Source organism: Harpia harpyja, chromosome 14 (assembly GCF_026419915.1).
Source record: "Harpia harpyja isolate bHarHar1 chromosome 14, bHarHar1 primary haplotype, whole genome shotgun sequence".
NCBI classification, from domain to species: Eukaryota; Metazoa; Chordata; class Aves; order Accipitriformes; family Accipitridae; genus Harpia; species Harpia harpyja.
In genome coordinates this window covers 14,957,537-14,974,024 of record NC_068953.1, presented here as the reverse complement: position 1 = coordinate 14,974,024, position 16,488 = coordinate 14,957,537, and the positions used below count along the sequence as shown (strand labels likewise).

Genomic DNA, 16,488 nt, shown 5'->3' with positions numbered 1-16,488 from the left:
GTTTCCTTTTATAATCTCCTTGCCCCTCCTTCGGGCGGGCACTTGAACTCATTAGGCTAATTAGGTATCATGCACGGTTTGTGCTTCCAGAACCTTCAGGAAATGGGTCGGTGGGCTCGAGGGTCATTTGGGGAGTAACTTCTCCCTCCCAGCAGGTACGACTGTTCTTTGACCTTTGGCCATATATGGTGAGCTGCCCCGCTCGGGCTCGGCGTATCAGAACACAGAACTGCCTACCCTCTGGCACGCCCTCCATGCCCTGTTGCTAATGGACTTCTCACCTGCCTGCAGTTCATTGCTATGCAGGGTTCGTTGTTATGCAGAGTGCACCATTAAGCAGAACTTGCCCCACCACAATGGTTGAGACATTAACTCCTTCAGTCTCTGACACCAACTTGCTGAGGGTGCACTCTGCCCCATCATCCAGGCCGTTCATTAAGGAAGATGTGCAACAGGATCGGACCCAGTGCTGGCCGCTGGGTGACACCGCTAGTTTGTAGCCTCGCACTAGACTTGCTGCCACCGAGCAGCACCCTCTGGGCCCAGGTGCTCAGCTGGTTTTCAGTCCAGCTCGCTGTTGGCTCATCCAGCCCATTTCCTTTCGAGTGACTTGAACTCCATATTTAAAAAGAAGAGATTGCAAGATGGGCATATGCAAGCGCACTGCTTTCAAAATCCCAAGACATAAACCTCCCACACCGGGTATTTCCACCAATTGCCCCAAAACCTACAGAGAAGGAAACACCCCATAAATTACACATGCAAGGCCAACAAGTGTTTTTAATTCTGGCTTTGGCTTTTCTGCCTATTGGCTCCAAATGAGTGCTGGTTTAGCAAGGTGATCCCAAAAGCAGAAAACAGATTGAAGCTCTTCCTTGACACCAGCTGGCAGAGCTGTCCGAGTCTCTGGAAGGTCTCTCTGAGCTCCTCCTGGCCAGAGGCAGCACTGGGAGGAGGGACAGGGTGGGCTGCTGGTGCCCTTTGTGCAGCTTGGTCCCTGAGGGGGGCAGTTTTGGTACTTCCTGGATTCTTCTTCCTCCTCCTCCTCCTCCTCCTCCTCTCCAGCATTGCAGAAGTCAGATGCTGTGCTTCTCCCTCATCCAGGGTCACAATCTGGCCCTGTCACCACCACAGTGCCCTGAGTGTTTGTCTGACCTGTATCTCTGGGGCACTGAAACCCTCCTCCTCCTCCTCCTCCTCCCTGCTGAGGGGTCATAGTCTGTGGTGTCCACAAACCGGCTGCAGACATCATAACCCTGCCACAGGGATCTGCTCCGCTCTCTCTGCCTTGCCAGGGTTTGGTCCTGAGCAGCCCTGAGTGCTGGAGCCTGCCTGGAGCCGGCACTGGAGGGCCCTGGAGCTGCATCATCCCTTGGGCCTCGGTCACAACGTGGAGGACTTGTTTTCACATCTCCTCCTCCTCCTCCTCGCTGAGCAATGGTAGTCTGTGTACTCCACAAACCGGCTGCGGAGATCATAGCCCCGCCGCGGCGATCTGCTCCGCTCTCTCTGGCGCAGCTGAGTTTGCTCCTGGGCAGCCCTGGGTGCGGGAGCCTGCTTGCAGCTGGCGTTGGAGGGCCCTGCAGCTGCATCATCAATTGAGGCTCGGTCACAATATGGAGGACTTGTTCTCCACCTCCTCCTCGCTGAGCGATGGTAGTCCGTGTACTGCACAAACTGGCTGCGGAGATCATAGCCCTGCCGTGGGGATCTGCTCCGCTCTCTCTGCCTCAGCAGGGTTTGCTCCCGAGCAGCACTGGGTGCGGGAGCCAACTGGGAGCTGCCGTAGGAGGGCCCTGGAGCTGAGGCATCCCTGGGGGCTTGTACATGACTTGGAGGACTATTTCTCCTCCTGCTCCCTGCTGAGAGGTTGTAGTCTGTGTTGACCATGAGCCAGCTGTGGAAATCATTGCCCCACTGCGGCGATCTGCTCCGTGTCCTCTCCCTGGCCCCATTCCTCTGGCAGCAGGAAGAAGAGCTGAATCCGTGCTCCTCCTTGTCTTGTTGCACGGTGTGCAGCACACGGTCAAATGGTTGACAGCAGAACGGGAAGTCAGGTTGCGTTCTGGACACATTAGAGGTGATGCTGAGCCTGCCTGGCCAGATGGGGCACGGCCTGCCTGCAGATGCCTCTTGTGCACCTGCCCAGGTTAGCCGGCTGGTGCTGGCTCTTGCAGAGGAGCTGCTGTCCTCTGGAGAGTCCTCCATGTCCACTGCCATGTCCTGCAAAGAGAGCTGTGAAAAGGCCCTGACCTTTCCTCATGAAAGGACCAGAACAGTGGGGAACCCCCAGAAGCTGTGGCAGGGGACAGCTAAGGGCCTCCCAAAGACTCTCCTGGAGGGCTGCAAAGGCAGAAGGGCCAAAGGCGGACAAATGGGATGACTCTACGTGGGATGCTTTGAGAGGGAGCAGCGTTGCAGCTTTGAAGAAAGCTGCAGTGTGGGAGGGAAAAGAGAGCAATGCCAAGATCCCAGAAAGAAATCCAGTGTCCAGCTGGTGCCCTGATCCATCTCCCCAGAGTTACCTTAGTCCAATGAGGCAGACCCCATGGTCCCACAGGACCTGCCTGCTTACTGCCGGCTGCCCGCTGACTGAGGAAGGCACGGGCATATGATGGTACCTGTGAGGAAGAAGGCCTTTCTCCAATTGAATCAGAGCTCCTGGAAAAAAAAAGAGTGATTTCCATTTAGGGCTGTTCTTGCAGCTTTCTCTGGGGTTCAGTCATTTTCTTGGAGCGGTTTCTATGACAGAGAGAAGATGTATCCAAAACTACAAATTTGAACTTTGATTGGGGTCTTCCCACCAGCTCTGCCCTTGTCGGAGCAAGATCTCATCTTTATACCCCCTACGGCCTCTGTTTCATAGAATTATAGAATCATAAAATGGTTTGGGTTGGCAGGCACCTTAAAGATCATCTAGTTCCGTCTCCCCTGCCATGGGCAGGGACACCTTCCACTTGCTCAAAGACCCATCCAATCTGGCCTTGGACACTTCCATGGAGGGGGCATCCACAACTTCTCTGGGCAACCTCTTCCAGTGTCTCACCATCCTCACCGTAAAGAATTTCTTCCTAACAGCTAATCTAAACCTACCCTCTTTCAATTTAAAACCATTCCGCCTCGTCCTATCACTACACTCCCATCTTTCCTTTAGGCCCCCTTTAAGTACCTTTCTGTTATTACCTGGCATAAAACAGCAAATAGGCTTCCTGCTGGAGAACTGTGTCGATGTCACAACGATCCACAGATGTATCATCTATCTCGTACCACAGTCCATTGCTGGCCTGTAAAAAAAGGCAACGATATCTGGAGATGAAATGCATGGTTTCTCCACAAAAACACAGGCAGAGAACTACAGAACCAAGCGTATGCCAGAACAAACCCAACCCAGCCCCAAAGGAGACCTTCTTCCCCAAACCCTTGGCTGCCAGTATCACTGCCGTGAAAGTTTGTCTTCCTCAGCACACATTCTTCTCTTGTGCGGAAGGAAGTTGCTCTTTACCTTTGTGTAGCAGAAATAGTGTCCTGAACGACAGCTGTCACCACTATGCACCAGGACAGCATATAAGGAGTAGAGGAGCGGTTCTCCAGCTGTCTGAGACATGTACGGGCGAAGATCCAAGTACTCGGGATACACCACAACCTACGGAGAGACCAAGAGGGCTCGGAAATGATCCTGAAATACTACACGAAATAGCCTTCCAAGACCAGGGGCCAGAGGTGTATAAATACATCGTCGGGGCTCATGAACACTTGGTTTTCCCTAAAGCAACAGGTAATGGTTTGGGTGGCAGGAAACTGTTCCCGGCCAAAGCAGCTCTGTCAGAGCAGAGTGCATGCTTGTCTTCCCATGACAACTCTCCTCTCCCCAGAAGGGAACACGAAAAACTCAACATGAACAGCTTGTGAAAGAGCGTACGGCTTTGGGAAATCTCCTGCTCCAGGAAGAGAACATTGCACTCCAGTTGCGTACACACCTTGCTGATCTTCCCACCAGTGAAATCTTCAAACCTTTTCAGACACACCGTAAGAACCTTGGGCGCGCGATGGATTGTAAACCTCTTGGAGGCGGCAACCACCTTGTCGCACCTTGAAACCAAGCACAGAGCCAAGTGCTGAAATGCACCCTTCAAATACACCCTATCTTGCCCCAAGAAGGCCAGACATCCTTTCACGTCTCACACACCCTTACACTGTTTTAAGGCTGCATAAAGCCATATTAAAATATCTGTTTCTCATTATTGTGCATCTAACCTATGAGAAAAGATGACTTTATGTTCAGGTATGCGCAGCACCTTCACACAGGATCTAGTATTAACATGTTGTTAATAAGCATCTTACCGGCTACATTTAAAGCCGTTTTCACCATCCAGCTGCTCAGGTTTCACGAAGTCCTCCAGAGCTGCGGTGACAGATGAGGCTGCCTGGAGGAGTGAGAAAGGAGAGGACTGATCTCGGGGAAATGCCCTTGCCCAAACACTTACTAGGAGTTGACAAGAAGGCCCAGGTAGCTCATGCTGAGGAGAGCCACTGTGAACCCGCAAGCAGTGCCCACAAGGAGGCAGAAAGAAGCTATGATGCTGAACATTTCCCTCACTTCCCAGGGATTCCCAGGGCTATCAAGAGCTACCTCTCTGTGCCACTGCTCAGTTCAGCTACCAATGCTGTACAGGGCCATCAATAATGAAAACAATACAACCTGTCAGCCTAGGAGTCAGACAGGTGTTGAGGGAGGGCAAAAGGAAGAAGGATGAGAGTACATCAGGGGTGCAGAGGGGATAACATGTACTTGTCCAGCTTAAAGCCGGCACCTACAGGGAGACCGCTGCCATGGCCTCCCCAGAAGGGCACTGTCCATTCCACTTCCCACCCACCACCAAGCTCTCTTTTGTTCGCACTATGCATTTTTAAAGCAAATGTGTTGATTCTGGAAAGCTAAAGGGGCCTTGGGATGTCTTGAAGCACAATTACAATCGCTCTTACTTTGATATCCAAAGGAACATCCAGGAAGGCCTCGTAGGAATCAGAAACCGCTTTGCAGCTCAAGCATGTGACTGGAAGGAAAATCAAAAGGCTCAGTGACAGGGGAAGTCGACTTGGCTGTGCCGCTTTAAGTCCTTCATACCTACTACACCAGTCACACGACCGGCTGTTTATCACAGGCAGACAGAAGGACACAGACAATTCCAAGGAAAGCAATAGTTATGGAAAAGTACCTCTGGATCTCAGAAAGCCCCCAAATATTTGATGGACAATGGTAGTTGATTGAGAAGAGATGTCCAAGCTGGAAATAAATGGTAAGGCAGAGAGTTATCTCCTCCAGGAGTTTTGCTTTGTGTGAAAGCCCTGGGCATAGTTTTTCCTTGATGGCACTACACCAAGGAGTCCAAAGGGCTTGGGAACATTGCAAAGATAATTTGCTTGTGCTTACTCGCTGGTTCCGCTCAGACAAGCTCTCTGCATGGCATCGACAGTATAACGTAAGAACTCATGGGCGTCTTCCTGCATGCCAAGCTGGAAATGTTCTCCTATTCCTAAGAAAGAAGAAGTTAGTAGCTCTCTCCTACAAGAACAGAAGAAAACTTGTCAAAGCACCTGAAATGACTCACGTGTGAGAACACTGATGACAGCCCAAGGATGGATGGCACTGTTTGAGGAATGCAGGACCTTGTTAACATGATCTTCCATTCTACACATCATGCAGAAGCCTTGCTGATGACCTGAAGAGGAAGGGAGGGAAGCAAGATCCTTAGGTGAGCAAAACATCCATAGCAAGGGGAAACCTAGTGGGGATTTTGAAGTTATAAGAACAGTCTCCACTCCTCCCAAGGTGACAGCATCCCAACAAGCCCAGGACATTTTAGTGCAGAGAAAACTTTCTTCAGAGGACGTTAAACTGACAGAATATTTCTGTGCGATAAGCACAGAGGGTTTAACCTGCAGGAATAGGGACCAGGACCTGGGGCTAGAAAGGGGTGCCCTTCTGAAGATGAACACAGCTAGATATGACAAGTGGCTTCTAGGCTTGAGTGTTCAAAGAAGACCAACTTGGGGGTTGGCAAAGAAGGGCTGCTTTTCTCTTAAAACAAATTCCAGATTCTTGGAATCCTTGGGAAGTGCCTGACATATTTACAAGGTGTTCATAAAAGTACTCACATGACTGGCTGTGCTCACGAGAGAGCAGATAGTTGGCCAGAGGGGGTGTGTACGTCAGGCACTGCAGGATGGAGTTGAGGAAGCACATATTGCCCAGATTGTGGAGTCCTGCTCCAGCTCTCTGTCGTTGCTGCCAGTCCATGCAAATCTTCTCCGGGGGAAAGAGGATCCTTTGTGGCGGAGCCATTCCCTCAACAATGACTGCAGGGAAATGACATTTGAAAAGAGATGAGACAATATTGTTGCATGAAAGCACGTGTAAAAGTTGAGTTCACTACAGGAGCACCCAGTACAACCAGCTTAAACATCCAACCCAGAAGCATCAGGGGAAGCCTAACACTGCCATTGAAATTTACTGGTCAAGAAAGAGTTTTGGAAAATAATGTGTTCCCCTGCTTACTTTGCCAAAAGTCCAACAAACGCACACTCTGACTTCTGGGCCTTGGGCTACCTTCCTTTCCCTCTAGAGTCTTGAATTGCATTATCAACTCAAGTCTTCCATTTTTCTGACTGTAACGTCACAAAAACAAGCAAGTACCTAGCCCAGAAGGTAACCCTACTGATGTCAGATCTTTCTATGAGCAATGTCATCTTTCAAAGATTGTACGTAGTGGCAAATCAGTGACAAAACACGTCTTCCTGTGTCTAATCAAAAACACCTGGGTAAGTCTGGGTGCTATCAGGAAATGCCCCAGAATTCCCTCTAGGTTGTCAGCACCTCAACATTCAGGGAGGGAGCACCAACCACTTCTGTTGCCTTTGGGGATTCACAAAGTCCAAGACTGCTGCTGAAGCTGTTACTCACAGGAGTCGTTCCCCATTGCAGCCATCGCTCCTCTCAGGAACAGAGGGGAAAGTTTTGGATGACAAAGTATGTCAGGACACGCTGCAGAAAGGCAAGATCAGCGCAAATCCCGTCACCTGATCACAACAAAGAAATAACTGTAGCTCAACAAAATTATTAAAAAAAAACCCAAATGCCATGCACAGAACAGGATCCATCATCAAAAGTGCTTCCGTGGTACTTAGAACTGCTGCAGAGCTGCATTCTGATGGCCCTGCTGTCCCTGTCACAGGACTCCAACTGACATCAATTACAAAGGCCTTTTTGAAAGACTGCATTGCATGTCACCTTCTCTGAAGAGGACCTGCTGCTTACCTGTGGCTAGCATTAACAGCACTCCTCTGGCTCTCCAGCCCACACTTTCCCACCTTGTGTGCAGCAGGAGTGACCAGCTTTCAGCTGCTACTTTAACATCTGCCTTTGCCATGCTCCTTTTCTGTCTCCCTTCCTGCCACATCAGTCAGGGCAGGCTTCTTGTCATTCTAGGCTAAGCCCAACACCTCAGACTACACTGCCACCCCCCCCTTCTTACCTATCCTAGGATATGATAAAGAAATAAGAATTAGCAAACAGGAACTCTACCCATAGCCCATCTCTGGCCAGCCTATCAAGGTGCAATAGCTCAGCCTACGGCTTGGAAGGTGTAGACCAGGCTATACTTTTATCCCGTATCTACCTACTCTATGATCTGTCCTGAAAGTCAAATCATAATTACCTTTGCACAAGGATGGAAGTTGAGGAGAAGCGGGCAGTAAACAATAAATGGTTGGAAAAAAGTAGGCATGCAAGTAGCAGAGGAAGGAGCCGAGTTATCCCGAAGGCCAGCTCAGCCCAACTAGCTTTCTCTGGCCCGCTTTTCAGGATCCCAAGCCCTGGCCAGGTGAGCTCACAAGCGCCGGGCGGGTGCCACATGACTGCCCCTTTGTGACACGGGGCCACGCAGGGGTGCACGGGGACACACTGCAGCGACGCAGCTGCCACAGCCAGGGCACCTCATGTAGCCCTCATGTAGCTGGCAGCCACTGGGCTTCCCCATGCACTGCTGGCAAAGGGCTGTTCGTCTGCTGGCAGAACTCCCACCTCTTCCCTGAGCCGCACCAGCCAGGTGAATAAAAAGCTGCCCAGGGCTGTAAGCGTGCCTGTTCACGGCTTTGCTGGCACATTCAGGTTGCTGAGGGTTTCTTTTCCACTCTTCCCAGGTACAGGACTGCGTCTGAGAGACTCATGTAGCAAAGCGCCTGGTCCCTTGCAGGTTCATTTCCAATGAATTTTATCTGCCCCCCAAGATACAGCTACATGCTGACTCTGAACTAGCGCTACCAAAGAAACACCTTCAGCACCTGCATTGAGTTGACCTTGGCTGGCTGCCAGGCCTCCACCTAGCTGCTCTCTCACCCCTGAGCTCCAAAAAATGTTTGTGCATGGCTTTTTAGCATCTTCACATTTTCTCCTGCCTCCAGGGTTTGTCAGCTTTCTATCAATCAGCCACAGCTTTGCCAGATTCCCACTTGAGGTGGCTGGAGGCAGATTTGTTCCTGCCTCACTTGGCTTATGTGGTTTTGTGCTGTCCCCACTCGGGACATCTGGTATAACCCCTTGTTCCTGCTCAAAACGTAGCCCCATGCCAGCTATTGTGAAGAAAATTAACTCTATCCCAGCCCAAACCAGCACACCTCCCCTGTAAAAGAGAGGGTTTTGATGTCAGGACAAATGACGATTTGCCAGCTTGGCAGAGCACGGGTGCCTTTGCGTGCCCTGAGATGTCTCAGGAGGGGCAGGCTGGGCTAAAGCTTCTCTCCTTCTCCCCTCCGGGTTCTGTGGTCTAGCGGGGTAGCTGTGGCTTTGCTGCAAGGACACCCTGGGTCCTGGTGTGCTGTCCTGCAGGCAGCAGCACAAGCCAGGAATGTCACTGTCTGCTCAGCACACTCTGGGTGGTCTCCATGGGAAGGACAGCATGGGACTGGGCTTGTTGTTCCAGCTTTATTCAAAAAAATGATTTATTTGAATACAGCAGTCTTCTAGAGGGAAATTTCACTTCTGCAGGGGTCACCGGGGCCAGCAGCACAGTGACCGCAGGCTCCATCCTGATCTTGTCATCTCTCTTGTCAGGACGAAGATCACCTCAGCTGCCAGAGTCCTGACCAAGAGTTCAGTGTCTTTCCCCAAGGGCAGGAGGGCTGCAAGAGAAGGAAGCGGAGCATGAACCCCCACTGCCTGCAGAGACCCCCAGGAGTCCCCTCCAGACCACGGCACCCTGCCCAGGCCCTGTCCCCTGTCCCACCAGCCGCGGACAGCACAGCACTGCCCCTACTCACTATTGCAGGTATCCCACAGCTTCTGCCTGCTCAGGTTCCTCAGGTGCCATGCAGCAAGCCCTAGGCACAGAGCTCCTGTCAGACCTCTGCTCCCCAGCACGCTCCCAGCAGCCCTGCCAGCTTGGCTGCACACCGTCCTACCCCTCAGCAGGCCTGACCCCAGGGAAGGACAGTAGCCGAGGGCGGTGGGACTGAGCAAGGCTCTCAGAGAGCTCACCTGCACCGAGGACCCTCCTTGGGGCAGCTGGGGCTCTGGCAGCCACAGGGCTGCCCCTTGCTGCCAATGCAGTGGCGGGGACTGGGGCCAGGCTGCCACAAGAGGGACCCTGGGGGTTGTGGCTCACTGATGAACCTGGAAGCCGTGGCTTGAGTGTCCTGCAGGTATGGCAGGCTCTGCCACAGGTATTTTTCCACCCTCCTCCTGTTGTGCACTAACTAGAGAGAGCACAAGGGCACAGGGCTGGTACAGACCCTCCCAAGTCACAGAATCATAGAATCATTTAGGTTGGAAAAGACCTTCAAGATCATCGAGTCCAACCATCAACGATGCCCACTAAACCATGTCCTGAAGTGCCTTGTCTACCCACTTTTTGAATACCTCCAGGGATGGTGACTCAACCACTTCCCTGGGCAGCCTGTTCCAATACCTGACAACCTCTCAGTAAAGAAATTTTTCCTAATATCCAATCTAAACCTCCCCTGCCGCAACTTGAGGCCATTTCCTCTCGTCCTATCTCCAGCCACCTGACAGAAGAGACCAGCACCCATCTCACTACAACCTCCTGTGACGGTCTGACAAATTACAGTCAATGTCTCAAACATTCGTTAAGGAACTTTGGTGGAAGAAACGGCCTCTGTAAAAATGCTGGAGTTTTGTGAACAGGACAATGTGGCCGGAGGAGAGGGCCCCACGGAGGGTGGGACCGTACTTCTCCAAAGCCGCAATTCCTTATCTTAAGTGACCAGGAGAAGGAGCACAGCATATGTGCCTGGAGGAGGAGGCCCCGCGGAGGATGGGACTGTGCTTCTATCTTAGAGCGGTCATGCCACCAGGGAAAAAGAGGCAACTCCACAATGAACCCCCCCGAAGCTCACCAACCGATTCCAGAGAACCCTGGGAATGGGAACTGCGCATGTCGAGACCATCAACTAACACACTATAAAAGAAGGGAGAACAAGTTCTCAGTGCGCGCTCTCTGGAACTGGATCTCTACGCTGGCTGGACCAACACTGGACTGAGGACTGGTGAAACCCTTTTCTTCTCTCTCTCTTTCTTTCTTTCTTTCTTTCTTTCTCTCTCTCCCTCTTTTCCTTCTGTCTTTTCCACAGTGCCTACACCTCATCCTTTTAAACATAAACTGTTGACCAAGTCTGACACTAGGAGTGGATCTAGCCGCCCCTGGGCTCCTCTTTGAGAAGGAGTTCAGAAAGCAAGGGGTCTGCTCTGAACCTCGTGACTCAACGGGAGGGCTCTCCTTCTGATACAGTTTCATGTTCCTTTTTCCATTTCTTTTTCTATACCTCCCTTGTCTTTTCAAACAGCGGCTTAATGACATGTTGCGAGGTTCATATTGATAAGTTCACGTGTACTTGGGCAAGGTTAGCTAGGTTGAATAAATGTTCATTGTTGTTTGAAGTCCCCTGGTGTCGTTTCACCTTAATTCTGACAAAGGAAATCCACAAACCTGAGATGCTCCAACTTTGGGACACGACACCTCCTTTCCGGTAGTTGTGAAGAGCAATATGGTGCTGGAAACAGTGTGGATAACCCAGGGGTGTTTTCGTTACTGCTGAGCAGTGCTTACACAGCGTCAAGGCCTTTTCTGCTTCTCACCCCACCCCACCAGTGCGCAGGCTGGGGGTGCATGAGAAGTTGGGAGGGGACACAGGTTGGACAGCTGACCCCAACTGACCAAATGCATATTCCAGACCATATGTTTTCATGCTTAGCAATAAAGCTGGGGGGGGAGGTTGGCCGGGGGGCCGCTGCTCGGGGACTGGCTGGGCATTGGTCAGTTGGTGGTGAGCAACTGTTTTCATTTCCATCACTCATCTTTCTTGGGTTTTATTTCTCCCTCTTTGTTATTTTCCTTTTCATTACCATGTATTATTGTTACTGTTCTTTTCTTTTATTTTATTTTATTTCAATTCTTAAACTGTTTTTACCTGAACCCATGAGTCTTCTCACTTTTACCCTTTCAGTTCTCTCCCCCCATCCCACTGAGGGGAGCGAGCGAGTGGCTGTGTGGTGCTCAGTTACCGGCTGGGGTTAAACCACGACAGGCCTTTCTCCACCCCTTATTCCATACCCCATTGACATCACGCTCCGGCCCCACACTATCCAATACATCCTCATGACCCACCACTCCCCTTCCCATCCTTGCTTATAATTCACAGATAGCATTCCCTCAGCCTATGGACCGCCCCTGTAAGAAGTCAATAAAATGTCCACAAATGTCCATGGACTTCATTTGGTCCATGACTTTGGGCTCCATCTCTTAGGCTGGGCACTCAGGACAGGAGAGGCGGTCTGTTGCATGGAGTTACTGGGCACCAAAGCCAGCTCAGGTCAGAACCAAGAGGTTCCCCTCGTTTTCAGTGTCCAAAGCATCACTTGTAGCATCTAGGCCACCCTTCCAGTGCCCAAAGCCTCCTTTTTAGGGCCCAAATCCTCATTTTTAGGGGCCCAAGCCCATCTTTTATTTCCCATAGCCTTTTCTTTGGGCCCATAGTTCCACCTTGAGGGTCTAAACCCTAAAGGCGGAGCTTGTCACGTGGCAACGTCTGCCAAGAAGTCTGTGGGGAGACAGTGGAGCCAGCACAGCCAATCGCATTTGAGGAGGTGGGGGCAAGGCATGAGACTGCTATGCAACCAGGCAGCCAATCAGAGGAAGCATTGCCACGGGGAAAGGCAGGCACTGATGGGAGGGGAGTGACCCCTCAGGCAGCCAATCAGAGAGGGCATCACCCAGGGGAGGGTGGGCCCCAAACCAGGGCAGAGTGACAGCCCAGATGACCAATCAGACATCATCACCTCTGGTGAAGGGCGGGCACTCTAGCACAGCAGCCTGACCACATAGGGGCCAATCAGAGGCAGCATCACCTAAGGGGAGGAGACTGACAGCCCTCCCGACCTATGCGGGTGAAGACTAAAGTGAGAAGAAGGCGGGCTCTGTCGGTGGCTAGGCCAAGCTTCAACATGGCGCAGGTAGGGCCTGCCCTGAGGGTCAGCAGCCCCTGGCCCAGGCCCGAGGCCCCCCTTCCCCCCTGTCGTGGTTTAACCCCAGCCAGCAACTAAGCACCACGCAGCCGCTCACTCACTCCCCCCCACCCAATGGGATGGGGGAGAAAATTGGGAAAACAGCCTCACAGCCTGCAGATGCACCCTTGGTAATGGAGCAACCGGAGGTAGCAGAGTGCCTCCATGGGTCAGGCATGCCTGGGAGCGGCAAGGCCGGCTGAGGTATAGGCTGCGAAGGAGCATGACTTGGACAGGAGGAGCTTCCTTGTGTTTGGACGGACCCTCTCGGATCACCCTTCAATTACAAACAAATACCCACTGCAGGCCCACCAAAAGGCCCAGAAACCCCCTCTCTGCAGACACTGGAGGTCCATCAACTGTTGGGCCATGCCACTGCTTCCGCCTTTGAGAATGGTTACCAAGTGGGACCCTGCATTTCATGGGGGTGTTGCAAGTAACTCTGGCCACGTTAGCCCAGGTCCCTGTGGGTGAGACATCCCAGGCGGCTGAGAGAAGAGGTCTTCAGATAGGGCAGGGTGTGACCAGGCAGTGGGGAGGTTAAGGCGGAGAAGAGGAGGGTGCGTTGTGGTGTTCGGCCAAAAGCACATCAGGGCACCGTTGTGAGCCCTGCTGCTGGACACAGCTTTCTTGACTCATGCCCCATCCCAAATCTCTCCCCGCTGAGCTCCCAGGCGCTGCCCGTTTTCAGGGGAGCCGAGCTGGGGGTCCGAAAGGGCCCAACAGCTAATGCCCTCTGCTCCCTCCCGGTCTTACAGGGTCGCCTCCCTCCACGAGACATGTCGTGCTACAGCCCCTGCCTGCCAGCCGCCTGCGGCCCAACCCCGCTTGCCAACAGCTGCAACGAGCCGTGCGTCATCCGGTGCGCCGACTCCAGCGTTGCGATCCAGCCCTCGCCAGTCCTGGTGACGCTGCCGGGCCCAATCCTCAGCTCCTTCCCTCAGAGCACAGCTGTGGGATCCACCGCGTCGGCTGCCGTGGGGAGCTCTCTCAGCGCTGGCAGTGTGCCCATCGCTTCCGGGGGCTCCCTGGGGCTGGGGGGCTTTGGGTGGTCCGGTCTGGGCCGTGGGCTCTGTGGGCCTCTGGGACGGGGCAATCTCTTATGCTGAAGCCCGTGGATTGCCTGCCTGTGGCCGAGCGCCAGGAGCCTCGAGGAAAGCCCTGAGAGCGTGGCCATGGTCTGCAGAGGAGCCGAGCTCCTGCTTCTCCACCTGCGCTGGGAGGAAGGGGCCTGCGCTGGCCTTCCGTCTCTTCCAAGGAAGCCTCTCTCTTTCCCCCTCTTGCTCTGCTTTACCTCATGCTCCCCATGAAATACCTCCTCCTTCCTTCCGTAGCAACGGGTCTAGGTGATACGATACATGATTGCCAGAGCCTTGAAGGGGAATTGGAAAAGAAGCATCCCTGCCGTGGAGGTTTTCCTTCAGATGGCAGCACTCCTCGGAGCTTTACTCAGCCTCCCAAATGCTCTCGTCTTTTCCTTTCTCCTTTGATTTTCTCATTAAAGACATTGGGCATCAGCTTTGCAAGGGAGTCGTGTTTCACTCTGCCCTCTTCTCCAGTCCCAGCCAGCTGAGTATCCAAAAGAGTTCCTCCCTTGGTAAAACTACGGTTTTCTCCGTAGTTCCTGGGCTTGAGAGGGCCTCGTCGTTTGCCCTTGACATCCCATAGCAATGGAGACAAGGCCGGTTTGGGGCGAGAGCTCTTGTGGAAGGAGCCCCATTACCCATCGGGACACCTCGAAAGCCACAAAACAAAGAATGAAGGAAGGCCAAGTTTTCATGGAATCGTAGAATCACCCCGACTGGTAGGAACCTCAGCAGATCATCTGGTCCAACCTTTTGTGGGAAAGGGAGCCTACATGAGATTACCTAGCGCCCTGTCCAATCGCACCTTGAAAACCTTCAGTCTTGGGGACTCTACCGCGGCTCTGGGGAGGTCGTTACGGTGAAGGATTGTTCTGACTGTAAAAAAAGTCTTTCTTATATCGAGGCGAAGGCTCTCCCGGTTGCTCCCTGAACTCTCCATGTGTCTCGCTGTTAAGAGAGAGTCTCCGTTGTCTTTGTAGTGGCCTTTAAGTACTGGAAAACTGTGGTGAGTGCAGGAACAGAGCACCACAGGACAGCACGAGACTCAGTATGGGACGTATACATGGATTTGTGTGTGTGTGTGTGTGTGTGCCTCCTGGGAGGCATGCTCAGCCTCGCTGCTGGCTGGGCCTGGGGGCGTGGAGCTGTGGCAGCCTGAGCTCTGCTGGGCTCCTGGGTTCAGCAGCCACTGAAGAGAAAGGGATCCTTCTGGGCTGTCCAAACCACCAAGCTCATCTGTCGATGAGAAAGAGTTCTGCTCTTCTTCTCTTCCCTGAGGCTGGCCAGGTGAGTTTAAGGTGCCCATGAAGAAGCTGACCTCTCCGCAGCAGGCAGCCCCTTTCTCATCTCCCACAGGCTCTGCCTCTGGATTCAGACCCAACTGGGCTGGCAGTGGGGGCAGTGGTCCCCTTTACCTGGCTCACAGGCCTTAGGGATATGCGAGGCTGGCGGCGGGGTGGGGTCAGCAGCATTCTGAGCTCTGAGCCCCTTGGCCAAACCCCAGTCTCTTCTTCTCGTATCTTGTTTGCCTGCTGGCGCGTGCGGGCACGCTGCTCACAGGTGCTGATCAGCAGGAGCCACGAGGCATCCTTGGAAGTGCAAACCTACTGGGAAGGGCACCCAGAGGAGAGCAGGGTGGGGAGAGCAAGAAGCCCACGGTCGTGGGGAAGAGATATCCGAAGGAAATTGGGAGAGGGAGGCAGGTGGCCAGGGAGGCAGAAGTGCAAATGTGTGTAAGAGAGGGGAGGTCGTGTGGGCAGGAAGAGGCTCCAGCCAGCTCTGTGCCTTTCACAACCACGCTGGATCGTCCCTGTTCCTCTGACCCCTGCCAAGTCGCTCCTGACCCCCCGGGACAGCACATCCCTTGGTGGCATGGCTGGCTGCTCCTGCCTCCACACGGGTCTTCCCTGCAGATCCCTGCTTTGTCACAAAACCGGTTAAGGGCTTGGCGAGTCTGAAATAGGAGGGGAGGCTGTGAGAGCTGGGATTCTTCCCACACCTGATGGAAGGGAATGAAGAGGGAGCCAGACTCTTCTCAGTAGTACCAACTGGCAGCGCAAGAGTCAATGGGCACAAATTAAAACACGTGAAATTCCATCGCAAGGCAAGAAACCACTTTCTTACCGTGAGGGTGGTCAAACAGTGGACCAGGTTGCCCAGAGAGGTTGTGGAGTCTCCATCCTTGGAGATACTCAAAACCCAACCCGACTATGTCCTAAGCAACCAGCTCAAGTTGACCTTGCTGGAGCAGTTGGCTTGGACTAAAGGATCTCAGGAGGTCCCTTGCAACCCCAACGATTCTGAGATTCTGTGAACAGATAAGAGCAATGTCTCCCATAGCAAAATACCTTACCTGAAATGTTCTGTGACTGGAAGTGCTTTACGCCTATTTTGGTTTTCATTCCCATGGCTGGTTGAGCCTTACCGAAGGCAAGGTAAACAACATCCACCGCTCTTCCCTTCCCCACCAAGCTAGTCACCTCGCTGTAGAAGGCTACCAGCTTGGTTAAGCATGACTTCTCCTTTGTAAATCCATGCTTGCTACTCCCAGCCACCTTCCTGTGCTACCTATGTTTGGAAACTACTTCCAAGATGTTCTGCTCTATCGTCTTCCCAGGGACTGCGGAGAGGCTGACCATCCTGTGAGTTCCCTGGATCTTCATCCTCTCCCTTCTTGTTCCTCTTGCCTATGTGGAGACAGAAGAGGTTGAGGTGTGTCCTGAGCCACTTCAAACCCTTGCAAGTTTCTTTTCAGGCCACTCTCATCTCAAAACAAAGGCTTACTTGGGGGCACACATCGAGCTGCTCACACTCAGAAACTCTGACCAT

The 16,488-nt window shown here is 52.8% G+C and overlaps 1 protein-coding gene across 1 annotated transcript; it reads right to left on the bottom strand.

Moving 5' to 3' along the window:
* Positions 1–1,609: 1,609 nt before the first annotated feature.
* On the bottom strand, positions 1,610–16,488 carry LOC128150645 (ubiquitin carboxyl-terminal hydrolase 42-like). The gene is made up of 13 exons (XM_052807004.1): positions 16,444–16,488; positions 16,245–16,346; positions 15,075–15,263; positions 6,157–6,343; positions 5,610–5,720; positions 5,432–5,534; positions 5,217–5,284; positions 4,984–5,054; positions 4,342–4,424; positions 3,978–4,089; positions 3,503–3,643; positions 3,189–3,284; positions 1,610–1,681 (listed from the first exon to the last, which is right to left on the bottom strand). The coding sequence occupies exons 1-13, from the start codon at positions 16,486–16,488 to the stop codon at positions 1,610–1,612; spliced, it is 1,380 nt and encodes a 459-aa protein (XP_052662964.1).

Coding starts and splice junctions, on each gene's coding strand:
- LOC128150645 (XM_052807004.1), bottom strand. CDS start 16,488: ATGGTCAGAGTTTCTGAGTGTGAGCAGCTCGATGTGTGCCCCCAA. Junction 3,285..3,502: donor ACTATTTCTGCTACACAAAG/GTAAAGAGCAAC, acceptor CTTTTTTTACAG/GCCAGCAATGGACTGTGGTA. Junction 1,682..3,188: donor AAGCCTATTTGCTGTTTTAT/GCCAGGTAATAA, acceptor TGATCTCCGCAG/CCAGTTTGTGCAGTACACGG.